At 39.8% G+C, this 13,076-nt stretch overlaps 1 protein-coding gene across 1 annotated transcript in view; it reads left to right on the plus strand.

The window, feature by feature from the left end:
- SMIM13 (small integral membrane protein 13) overlaps nucleotides 1-11,011 on the plus strand; it is a 29,980-nt gene extending 18,969 nt beyond the window's left edge. The window contains exon 2 of the mRNA XM_025891035.2: nucleotides 6,509-11,011. Coding sequence (XP_025746820.1) covers nucleotides 6,509-6,696 — 188 coding nt within the window. The 3' untranslated portion in view covers nucleotides 6,697-11,011. The remainder of the gene's footprint in view (nucleotides 1-6,508) is intronic.
- The last annotated feature ends 2,065 nt before the right edge of the window (nucleotides 11,012-13,076 follow it).

The raw sequence follows: 13,076 nt of genomic DNA on the forward strand, positions 1-13,076 counted from the left end.
TGTATGAGCTCTACTTCCATGAGAGTTCTTGTTGGCTGTAGGCATGCAGGGTACAGGATAAGTCCTTTTCAGTAAAAGGTAGCTTTTTTAGTGATTATTCTTCCTCTCATCCCACTGCCCCACAAAGATGCATACACATACCTGGTAGAAGTTAGTCAGTAGGGCCCAGAGTCCAAACTGAGCTGGTCTAGTCATATGGGAAGTCAAGGGTTGTATTTCTCAAAGCTTCCTAGCCGAGTATGATGAGTAGCCAGTTGGAGTGATTTTGTTGTGAATGGCTGTAATGTGGTAATCATATATCTTTAGGGTCATTCCATTGGATAATAAATGCTTTTGAACTGGCCTTACACTGACTTGTGTTCTTTTCCCTTAAAAGGGAGAATATGACTCCAGCCTCATCTAATCTCACCTCACCCCCACCAGAGTTAAAGTTTACACTGTGTTTTGGTTTTGAAGGAATCAAGGCAAGAAGATTGGAGATTTTGGTTAGACTTTATCGAACAAAAGAATTGCCTGCCTAGCTCAGGGATGTTTTGTTTCTGAGTGACTCCTTAGCGGAGACCATCCTCCAGGACTCTGTTGCTAAAAAGAGTGGAGGAGACAGCTTTCCTGGATTCCCGCTAGGCTATCCTGTCCACCCCCCTGCAATCTCTCAGACCACACTCTGGCTCTCCAGGGTCGCCCGACAGCCGTGCTCGCCATACCTGACGCAGGTCATGCACACTGACCCTGGTCCTGGGGCTGACACTAGACCCAAGTTGGGAATGGAAATCCAGGATGGGTTTTTTGTTTTGTTTTGTTTTGTTTTGTTTTGTTTTGAGGTTATGAACCGAGAAGTCTTCCATAGAAGAGGGAAGAAGCAGCTATGTGCAAGGGAAGCTGAGAAGAAAGTGAAGCCAAGTGTGTAGAGAGAAACAAATAATGCTGTGAGAATGACATCCATTCACAAGAGCCTTCTAGTTCTGTTCCAGCAACCTGCTTCTTCCCTTGCATTCTGTAAGCTTACTCTCCTATAAGCTAACAATAAATTCCCACTTTTTGGTGAAGATAAGTCAAGATTTCTGTTACTTGACCTAAAAGTTGCTTTATTAAAAGAAGAGGAGATGAACTATGTATATGACTTTCTACTTTGTTTTTAATCATAAGACCAGTATAACTAAAATACTATAGATGAATAGAGCAGGGCCCCCATTAATCAGCTACCAGAAGTATGTGAATGGACAGTTTAGTTAAATTGAGTGACAGTTCGGCCATTAAATGATATGGGCAAAGCATTTCCTTGTAGTACCTGTCCCAAACTTAAAACATGTGTAATTAACACAGTAACTGTCCTTTAGCAGCTTTATCTGGCACTGTCGTAGTACCTCTCTCAGTTTCTTCTTTGCTATGTCGTGCTTTCCTTGGTATATGCCCATTGGGGTTTTAATAATGGTTTTTTTTCGAAAATAAATGATCATGTGTATAATTTTTTTTTTAAATCAAACTGCCCGAAGTTTTTAGGATCCTCCTTTGTTCAGACTAATAATACTCTCTGTAGAAGCATGAGATCTTACTAATCATAGGTACTGTGATATGGAAACTCCCTTCCCCACTTCCTTCTGCCATCTGTCTCTGAAAAATATAGCTGTTAGAACTTGAGTCATTTTACTTGGAGAACAGCTTGTTGAACTTCCCTCAGTTTAGTAAATACCACTGCAGTTCTTATCAACACTATTTATCTTTTAGCTTTGCGTTCCCACCCTGTCCTTACACTAGTCCATAAAACACCAGCACGGTGAATGTCCTTTCCTTTTTGGCTGCCCAGCAGACAAATTCTGTATCTCCATCAGGGGACTTGTCTACGATGTTTCGTGGGAAGCAGTGTCACTGACCACATGCTCCCCTTCCACTCCCGACCCTTGCATATCTGAACACCCCGACCAAATCGGGAAAATGAGCGCGCTTCTCAAGTTTTCTTATCCCAGATTGGGGGATACAAAGGAGAGGTGGGAAATGGAGTGGTTCAGCTGTGTGTACGGAGGTAGTAGTCGCCATAACTTACTGCTCTGACCTCAAGCACCGCATTGGCAACCACATTCTGAATTTTGATTTGAGATTGAATCCCTTGCATAGGTTATTGGCAGTGATTAAAAAAATTTAGAGGGGGCTTCGTTTCATTAAAGTTGAGAAAGAGTTTGTGATCTAGCTGAATGCTTTTGTGCCTTCCCAAACTGACTGCCACAGCTGTCCTTAGTTCCTTACTGTGTAGATTTCTGTGCTAGGAGACTTTGCTTTCTCTCTCTCTCTTTTTTTTTAATTGTTTATTGTTATGTTAATCACCATACAGTACATCATTAGTTCTTGATGTAGTGTTCCATGATTCATTGTTTGTGCACAACACCCAGCGCTCCACGCAGAACGTGCCCTCCTCAATACCCATCACCAGGCTAACCCATCCCCCCACCCCCTCCCCTCTAGAACCCTCAGTTTGTTTTTCAGAGTCCATCGTCTCTCATGGTTCGTCTCCCCCTCCGACTTACTCCCCTTCATTCTTTCCCTCCTGCTATCTTCTTCTTCTTTTTTTTTTTCTTAACATATATTGCATTATTTGTTTCAGAAATACCGATCTGTGATGACTTTGCTTTCTCTTAACCATCACCGCAGGGGCACTCTAATTATGGTGGGACTCCAGCATGCCAGCCCTTCACCATAGTCTCTTTTTAGTCAAAAGAGCACTCCCCTACTTTTCTTTATGGTCACTTTACACTTGTAGCCACTGTTGGAGTCTTTGTTCTTTATGAGGTCAAGACTTTGATAATCAAAACTAACCTGAGAGTTAACGGTTTTCTTTAGTATTTGTTGAAATCAACTGGCTTTAATAATTTAGGCCAATTAGTGGCATTGGCATATTTAAAACGTAAGTTTATAGAATATTCATGATTTACTTATTAGTTTCTGACTTGTTTTTCCTGGTTTTTTTATTTATCAGAGTCATGTTTGTGTATTGTGGAAAAATCTTGTAAGTACAGGGAAGTATTAAAAAAAAACTGTGTAGGGTCCCCACATTAATCGACAGATTCAGCATAATCCCTATCAAAATTCTCACTGCCTTTTTTGCAGAAATCAACAGTGTAATTCTAAAATTTACATGGAAATGCAAGGGACTCAGAACAGTCAAAATGATCTTGAAAAGAACAAAGATGGTAGACTTTTAACTCTCAATTTTAAAACTTTTTAAAAGATTTTATTGATTTGAGAGAGAGTGCAAGAGAGACCAGGAGTGGGGGGTGGGCAGAGGGAGAGGGAGAAGCAGACTCCCTGCTGAGCAGGGATCCTGACTTGGGAATCCATCCCAGGACCCTGAGATCATGACCTGTGCGGGAGGCAGTTAACCAACTGACCCACTCAGGTGCCCCTCAATTTCAAAACTTAATACAAAGCTACTGTAACCAAAATGGTGTGGTACTGGCATAGAGATACTATAGATCAATTTATGGTCCTTTTATTATTTTTTTAAAACTGTTTTTGTTTTTATTTTTATTTTTCTTAAAGATTTTTAAAGGTTTAAAGAGAGCAAACAAACGAGGAAGAGCATGAGCAGGGTGAAGGGCAGAGGGAGAAGCAGACTTCCCACTGAGCAGGGAGACCGATGTGGGACTTGATCCTGGGACTTCAGGATCATGACCTGAGCCAAAGGCAGATGCTTAACTGACTGAGCCACCCAGGTGCCCAGGTCATTTGATTTTTGACAAAGGTATCAAGACAATTTAATGGGGAAAGAGAAGCCTTTTCAACAAATGGTTTTGGAACAACTTGATATCCACATGCAGAATGAATTTGAATCTCTCTCTCATACCAAAATTAGCTAAAATAGATCAGATGTAAATGTAAGAGCTACAACTAAAACCCTTAGAGGAATACATAATCGTAAATCTTCATGACCTTGGATTAGTCAGTGGTTCCCTAGATACGATATGACACCCAAAGTACAAGCAACCAAAGAAAAAAATCGGTAAGTTGGATTTCATTACAGAAAAAAAATGATAAATTTGGCTTCACCATAATTAAAAACATTTGTACTTCAAATAACATTATCAAGACAATGAAAAAACAACCCAGAGTAGAAGGAAATATTTGGAAATCATATATCTAATAAAAGTCTAGTATCAAGAATAATAAAGAATTCTTACAACTCAATAAAAAGACGATGTGATTTAAAAAATGGACAAAGGAATTTCTCCAAAGAAGATATATAAGTTGGCCAATAAACATGTGAAAAGATGCTCAACATCTTTAATCACGAGGGAGATGCAAATAAAAGCCACAGTGCTACACCCACTAGGATGACTGTCATGGGAAAGGTGGACAATGAAAAGTCTTGGTGAGGATGTAGAGAATTTGGAGCCTCATACAGCTCCAAATGTGGGGATGTGAAGTGGCGCAGCTGCTTTGGAAAACAGTTTAGCAGTTTCATAAATGGTTAAGCATAAAGTTTCCACCTCATCCAACAGTTGTACTCCTAGATATAGACCCAGGAGAAATGAAAATATGTCTACAAAAACTTACACACAGATGGTCATTGCAGCCAAAAAGCAGAAACTGTTTTATACCAACCCCAAAGTAGAAGCTACCCGAATGGCCATTCACTGTTGAATGGTTAAACCAGATGTGGTGTATTGGTGCAACGGAATATTATTCCGTGATAAAAAGGGAATGAAGTGATACCTGTAACAACATGGACGATGAACCTTGAAAGTATAGGTCAGTGGAAGAAGCCAGACCCAAGACTACATATAGTGATTTCATTGATATAAAATGCTCAGAATGGACAAATCCGTAGAGACAGAAAGGTTGATTACTGGTTGCCAGGGGCGGGGGGGAGGAAATGGGGATGGATATGGGGTTTCTTTTGGGGTTGATGCAAGTGTTCTGGGCTTTGATCATGTTGATGGTTTCCTGGCCTTGTGAATACACTAAAAAACACTGAATTGTATACTTTAAAAGCAAAGTTTCTGCAATGTGAATTGTATCTCAATTAAAAGAAAATTAACAAAATAGAAGCACCTCAGATCCCACTGCCCAGGGACCCCCACACCTTACAAATGCTTACTCAGTGCCAGGCACCCCAGCCCTGTAGAGCCCTTCTCATTTAGTTCCCACAGTAGCTTTCTGATTCTTCTCTCAGAACTGGGGCTCCTGACTCCCCCAGAGTTCTTTCTGCTAATTCGCTGTGCCCACTTTTACAGAGAATTGTGGGTGAAGACGGGAGTGTGCTAATTTGGAATATTATGAAAATACTATTTTATGAAGTTAAGTGCATTACTCACACTTTTGGTTGACCAAAGTACATTTGTGGCTTGGTTCAGTTAGCATTCAGCGCTCAGGCTTCAGGGAAAGCAAACCCTTGAGAAATAGGGTTAAACCCCTGAAGTTAGTCTTTTAATACCAAGGAGCTTATGTTGATCTTTTTTCTCTTTTTGCTTCAGAGACTGCAAGAAAGAAACAAGTAGAATTAGAAACTTCCTTAAGTGGTCATTCATGTTGATCCTGTAATGCTGGGGTAGAAAAGCTGCTTCGATTTTGTCTTCATAAACTGCTACTCATCAGAACATGCTATGGTCCATTGCTTTTCTACTAAACTAGAGAGTTTAGAGCAGAAGGCATCAGTAAAGCACACTAGCCTGGAAAACTTTGTTATAGTGGTTACTTTTGTTTGTTTTAACACGTGCTTAACATTTCAGAGCAACTAGTCATGGGTTCAGAGGTTTTATCCTGTGTACTCATTTTATTGATCCTTATTCGTGGGCGTCTAAAATGTAGTGAACTTCAAACTCCTTGCAAAAAACAAAACATGGTTAGTCATTTTTATTCTTGAGAGTTCAGACTTTGTAATGACTTTGACATGAAAATATACCAATTTTTAAAAATCTTGAACTTCAGATAGTAGTGGTCTGGCTTTGTTCTTTCATCATGTAATTAAAGAGAATGTATTAATTTTCTTTAAAAATGTATTATTTCTGGAAACTATGAATAGCTTCACTCTGACAAAAGTTCTCAGTGAAGTGCAGTTGACCCCTGCCATTTAATGGTTTCACATTGCAATCAGAGGAGACTTGCTTTTAGTAAGTATTAGCATTGAGACATGACTGTCCCAAGGACATGCAAAGTATCTTCTTTTTTCCCCAGTGAAGTGCTCTCAGAAATTTGATTTTAATATAATAAACACTTTGACTTACATATCATAATGTCATCATAATTTTAATGTAGATAAACCACGCTTGGATTCTAAATTCCATGAAGGCAGAAACTTTCTGCCTTCCTTATATAATGCCAGAGTTTATTCTTGTGCCTGTCCGTAGTAAATGATTAATAAGTGTTTGTTACATAAATATATATTTATAATCACATATATATTGATACTATACATACTGTTTTGTAATATACCCCCGACACATACACAATTAACTAGCATGTCCTCCATTGATAATATTGTGTGTAATAGTTTTTCCTCATGTTTCTCCCTTTTTAGGTTGGTATTTTGTATGGCACCTTTTTTTATCGAAATTCAAGTTTCTGCGGGAACTGGTGGGAGACACAGGATCTCAGGAGGGAGATCATGAGCCGTCAGGCTCTGAAACCGAAGAAGACACTTCATCATCTTCATACAGGATCAGATCTGCTCGGCAAAGGAGGGCACCTACTGATGAAGGCCACTGACCCTAGCCCTAGTCCCATACTAGTGAATGACGAAAGGCAGTGGGGAGCCTCTGTCTTTAATGACCTGGCTTTGCAGTTTGCTAAAAAATCGAAGAACATTTTTACTTGGATGTTAAGTCCAATTAAAAGAAAAAGATTTATATGTAAGCCATATGAAAATAAAGGGAATTAAAACCAAATCAGACCATTGCAGATTTCATCTTAAAGATAATCTTTTGCTTCACTAGCTTTCTACTTACATACTTAACTCTCTGGCTCCCAGGCTTATTTTCTTGCACTGGTGTGAATCTGGTAAACATGACAGGCTTGAGAAAACCATATTTTGTTAATTCTGTAATGTATGTTGTATTTTTGTTTTTGTTTTCACATTTTACCTTGTCCAGAATTGGGATGTGTCTCATGATTACTGTGATGAACCAGGAGAGGGTCGTGATGTAATTATCCCCAGCCTGTGCCGGTGGGAACTTATTAATGGCTTGTCACAGCTTCGTCACTGTATTGTTGGTACCAAATGTGTCAGGTGTAATTGGCATTTAAAGATGTCTTCAAAAAGATTGCACTATGATTCAGCATTGAAACGAAAAGTGATTGTGTATGCAGAAAAGCATGGAAACAGGGCAGCAGGGCGAACGTTCGGGAATTAGTGAAGCAAATATCTGGCGCTGGAGGAGTGACCGCCATTCCATATTTTCTTGTAAAGCAACAACAAAGTGCTTTACGGGGCCTAAGAAAGGAAGATACCCACAGGTGGATGAAGCTGTACTACGTTTTGTTAGCGAGATGCATGCGAAAGCGTTGCCCGTCATGCGCCAAGCAATGCGGTCAAAGGCAGGAGAAATCGTCAAAACCCTGGGAATAGAAGAAACAAAATTCAAAGCAACCAGAGGCTGGTGTGACCGGTTCATGCACCGAGCAGGGTTATCTCTAAGGTGGCAGACCTCATTTTGCTCAGAATTTCGGCTGACATTAAGCGGAAGATGGTGGTGGAGCACTCTTTCAAGAAACACCGTATCCCCAGTGCGCTTGATGACCCCACGGGTGCTCTTACATGGATGAAAGCAGACATCCATGGCTGTGATTTGAGAAGTGATTCAGAAGAGCTGGACTCAGAATATGAGGTGATAGTTATAACCTAACCAGTTAACTTCATACACTTTCTTTTGGGTATGCACAAGATTGATGTGTTAAACATCTGCTTCACTCTAAAAAACCGTTTCAATAAATATAAACATCCTACGCAGTATGAAAGCATTGTGTCAGTTTAATGCCCGTGTTTTTTCTTAGTTATATATATGGTGCATCTTACAATTGATAGTATCTTAGATAAAAAGTAGTTTGTAAATTTATTTTCCCTTGTAAGGTAGCAATTATTTATTGGGGTACTTAATCCTGTCTCTTATAATGCTGTTAAAATAGTTATCTTCGGGATGCCTGGGTGGCTCAGTCGGTTAAGCGGCTGCCTTCGGCTCAGGTCATGATCCCAGGGTCCTGGGATCGAGTCCCACATTGGGCTCCCTGCTCAGCGGGGAGCCTGCTTCTCCCTCTGCCTGCCTCTCTCCCTGCTTGTGCTCTGTCTCTCTCTCTGACAAATAAATAAAATCTTAAAAAAAAAAATAAAATAGTTATCCTCTATGAGATACTTTTTTTTTTTTTTGGCAACATATTCAAGATTTTAGAGTAGTGACTTAGCCTAAGAAGTTCTACTTCAGAAGAGCAGGATTAGTCTCTCCCTTTGTATGGGGGGGCTTCACACTCAAGGCATGTGCTGTGCAGAAAGTACTTCTTCCCAGACAATTCAGTGACAAGACCTCAGAGGTCCTGGGTACCGAGGATAAAACAGAGTGGGTGAAAATGCCCGCTTCACTGGAAAATAACTTGCCAGGTACCCATGTTTGTCTTCACTGAACTTTGGACTGAGTGTTCACCAGGGAAGAGATATGGATTCAAAGACCCTTCCTTTTTGGTGTTACCCACTCTGTACAAGAGTGAATTGCAAAGCCAATTTCTTTTATGAATCCCAAGTTCCTTTTTTTTTGTGTTTACCCTTTTTTCTCAAAAACTAGTTATCCCAGGATATCACCTCTGTGTTATGACGGTGTGTAACTATGATACCTCATACTCCGTGCTGATGGTTTTGTCAACAGTCCACTTGCATTCCTGAGGTATGCCTAGTCCTTTGGATATACCGAAAGGGAATTTACAGAGCATGCGCTTAGTTTTAACCAGCAGCTGAGAGTGGGGCAGAATCTTTCATTTCCATACTGGATGCATTTTTCTGTGATTCTGTGCCTATAGGGATTAACAGAACAGTGACAGAAGTTTCAAGCATTCATTTTAGTGCTTCATACTCGCTGGATATCAAATTAAAACGGTCGTCAGAAAAATTAATGCCTAAAACCTTCTTGGTACTGGGAGGATATTTAATTAGATCTTTCATAGTCTAAAACTTTGAGCTGTGGATTCTGCTTTTTAGGGAATACCTTAGGTTTGGGTAATAATAGTTGTTGAAAAACCTTAAATAACCAGTGAGCTTCTATACTGTTTGAGTATTAAGGAGTGATGGCTTCTGTAACCCCACACAGCCTGCAGCGGACATCCACAATACAACAAAGAATCCATGGAAAGGTGTATGTGTTGGTATTATTTACTAACATTTATGCTTCAAGAATGTCTTTTTTAGTAGAATTTAAGGAAATGTTCTATTTATTTGGGAAATATATCCAAAAGCATGTTAATCGCTTACACCCTACCATGTTTTAACTCCTCGGAGAGTAAAAAGAAATCACTGGTGCCAATATAAAAATTCTACAAACTAATTCCTTTGTTTAAAACTTGTATTTTTCTCTTGGGCACCCCCCCCGCCCCTAGTTAACACTCAACATAGTACATATTTCGAAGGCCACTAAGAAAGGCAAGAAGAATATTAACACAGAATTATTTGTGTGGTATATGTTTCTGTAACTTTGCCTATTTTAGTGCTTTTGTAGCTGCACTCAGAATTTCCCAAGTACCTTTTCAGTTTCTCAGAGACTGACTCGCCTGTGGTTAATTTTGAAGTTTAGAAGGTGCTGAACATTTAAGAGCACATACAAGTTATTTGTCTTGTCTGAATGCTCACAGTGATGGCGATTAACTATGCCATCTTTTGAGGATAAATTCTAAAATCGAGGACTCTAGCAGGGTTGTTGATTTCCTTACTAATTTACCATTCCCGCATCTCTTTGCCTCTGAAACTTTTGTGAAAATTGCCTGTATCAAACGTACTGGTTTGCATTGCTCTGATTTAAACGCCAAAAAAACCCGCTAAATATTAGTGTGGCACTGTTAAGTGAGGTTTTTAATATATTCGTTAAGCTAAAAGTAGAATTCATCCAATGGATTTTGTAGTGTTGTTTTCATGGTGGAAACCTTAAATACATTGTTTCTGGTGAATAGCTAATTCACATATGTGCTGACCCATTTCTTTAGATGATACTAGGTTTAAAAACCACTTCCAGTTGTTACTTTGCTGAAAGGTGGGAATATATTTGCCGGGAGGTGGGTGAACCATATTAATGATTTCACAAAATGTTATTTTAAACCAAAATGTGTTGAAAGATTTTAAAGTGGTGCATTTTTATTTTTAGGAGCAACCTATTTTGAAATTATTTTAAGTCAACAATGCAGTATTTTTTAAAGTCTGTCTTTCTTACAAGGTGTGTTTTAATGTAACATGTAGCCAGTGTAACTTTAGGTTTTTGACTGGTAAACTTCAAGTGCTTTTATATTTGAAGTTGACTTTAAAAAGCCAATGAGCAGTACTCAAAGGTTATAGACTTTCAAGCAACTAATGGAATAGTATTTTGTTACTGAGTCTAGAATTAAAGCAACTTGTATGGTCTGCTTTTAAAGTATCCTGTAGCTTTTAAAGCATAAAGAATAACATTTATCTTAAATTAATAAAAGTTACATTTTCCATTTGTTAATGTGTGCTATCTTATGACCAGAGTTTAACATTACCCTCCAGGTTAGTTCTGTGCATAACCATTCACCAAATACTGCTGCTGTGGTTTCTTAATGGAAACATTCTGTGCTGTGCTATGATGCATTGTCATCCTGCTGCTTGACAAATAGGTTTATAAGGAATTAGACTTGTGTGCGGTAATAGTACCTTTATATAACAAAATGTAAATTTAGACTTAAGGAATGTGTGTAAATGATCATTCACTGTTTTTGTTTTAAAACTGGTCAATACTATACCTAAAGCTTCTGTGGTTTGTGTGATGTTTTAACTTTCACTTTAAACTGCAAAGAATAAATTAAAATGAAAACAAAACTTTGGTTTGTGTCATTGATGACGTATAGTAAGTATGACAGGTACCTGGGGCAAGAGGGGAGTTGAAAGCAGTCATTTTTACCAGTGGTCCACCCTTCACCACACTTTTCAAACTCTAAGGATCTATAAGAAGACAGCAATAGTATTCCCAGTGCCATAAAAATAATTGACTTAGAACCCAAAGGACATACAGCATTGGAGCTAAATTGCTTTGACCATGTGTGGCCTTTGGTTTTCTTCTCATACTTTATCCAACACCCTTGAGATTGTTCTGATACTCTGTTTACCATAGTCATGTCTCACATTTTTGTTAGTAGTAACCATCCGGAAGACTAAGTGATGACACTGACCAAAGCCAAGTGAAAAGATTGAGGAATGCCTTTGAAAACCAGTTTGAGATGGGAAATCATTAATTGCAGTGGCTAGGAGCCCAAGTTTTTCATTTTTCTCCGGCAGTGCTCAGCTGCCAAGAATGTAGAGTGGGGAAGAGTGGATCGTGCCAGGATCAGGCTTCGGATGGTAGGAGTGTCTAAAGGCTAAAGGACAAGGCCATTAGAGATTGCTGGAGATTGGCTGTGGGATTTGGGCTGGGCTATAAGAGAAGTCTGATCAGTAAGACACTGATAAATTGGGTGAATAGGAAGGGGTAGAGCTTGAAGATAAAATGAGGTGACATTGTGTAATGGATAGAAGGAAGTTTGGGGTGGAGATTAGAATTTTAGAGGTGAAGCAGTTCTGAGTGGTGTCACTAAATACAGCCATAGAAAAGGAATCAGAACTGGGGACTCATTCTAGGATATATGTGGACTATCAATATGATCACTAATGCATGATGGTTGGAGTTGGGATGGAGAAGAGGACCATGCACTGGGGATCAGTTCAGAGACTTGGGAGACTGATCTCGAGGTCTGGGATGTTAGATGGCCCTTAAAAGGAGGAAGGGGTTTCCTGAAAATGAAAGAGGAATGATTTTGGAGAGCTGTGAGAATGCTTTCTCTTCCTTCTGCCCCCGCCCCCCCCCCCCGCCCCCGGCAGCTCTACAGTCTACAGCCCAGTATGAGATTGTTACGTGCAAGTGAGTACCTCAGTTATAAAAATGATGCTGTTTATGGAGAATGTTGGGGGAACGGGGAGGAGAATGGAGGGAAAGAAAGCAAAAGCTCTAAAAATCTGGGAGGAGTTGGAGTTTTCCAGGTAGAAGAGAAGAGGATTCCAGACAGAAGAAAAATATGTGAAGTCAGAGTTACGGGAAGATGCTTTGGAGAATGGTAGATGGTTGGTTATTCTTGGAATAGAGAGTAGTTCTAGGGCATAGTGGTTTGAAACTGGAGAAGTAGGAAAGATCTAAGTCACAAGAGACCTTGTATGCGATGGCAAGGGCTTTGAAGTGCTTGCATTGTGTTGGAAAACACTGAAATACTTTGAGTTGAGCGAGAGCATGGATTCACTTGTTTAACATATATTGAGTGACTACTCTCGCAGGCACCTGGACTAAGTACACATGACCCCGAAAGCTCATGCTCACTGGATCAAGGAGGATTGCTTTGGAGGCACAGTGGGAACAGGATGTATCTTACTGTAGTCTAATTAAGAAAATAGAAAGTGGGGAAGGGTGACAACCGTGGGAAATGTGAAAATAGGAAGAATCAGCAGGACCTGAGATTGGATTGTGAAGACAAGTGAAAGACAAGTACAGGATTTCAACCTTTGAGTTTAGTTTGAAATTGGTCACACGGAGGGATGCATATGGAAGAAGTAGGTCTGTGGTCAGCCACAGGGAGTTGGGGGATGAGAGTCCAGTCACGGGTATACATATTTGAGTTGGTTGTGCTTATGGGGCATTAGGTGGACAGAAATACCAGTTGTAAAAGTGGTCTGAGGGGCAGGGTTGAAAATATGGACTGTGATCATCTGTATGTGAATGCAGTTGAAGCTGAAGACAAAGATAGGATCTACTGGGGGAGGAGGATCGAAGGAGAAGAGACCCAAGGAGTGGCCCCTAAAGAGCACTAATATTGAACAGGCAGGTGAAAGAAAAAGAGACCATTAGGACATTGAGAAGGAC

Source organism: Callorhinus ursinus, unplaced genomic scaffold, assembly GCF_003265705.2.
Source record: "Callorhinus ursinus isolate GAN/ISIS: 27379988/994484 unplaced genomic scaffold, GSC_fseal_2.0 scaffold26, whole genome shotgun sequence".
Classification (NCBI taxonomy): Eukaryota; Metazoa; Chordata; class Mammalia; order Carnivora; family Otariidae; genus Callorhinus; species Callorhinus ursinus.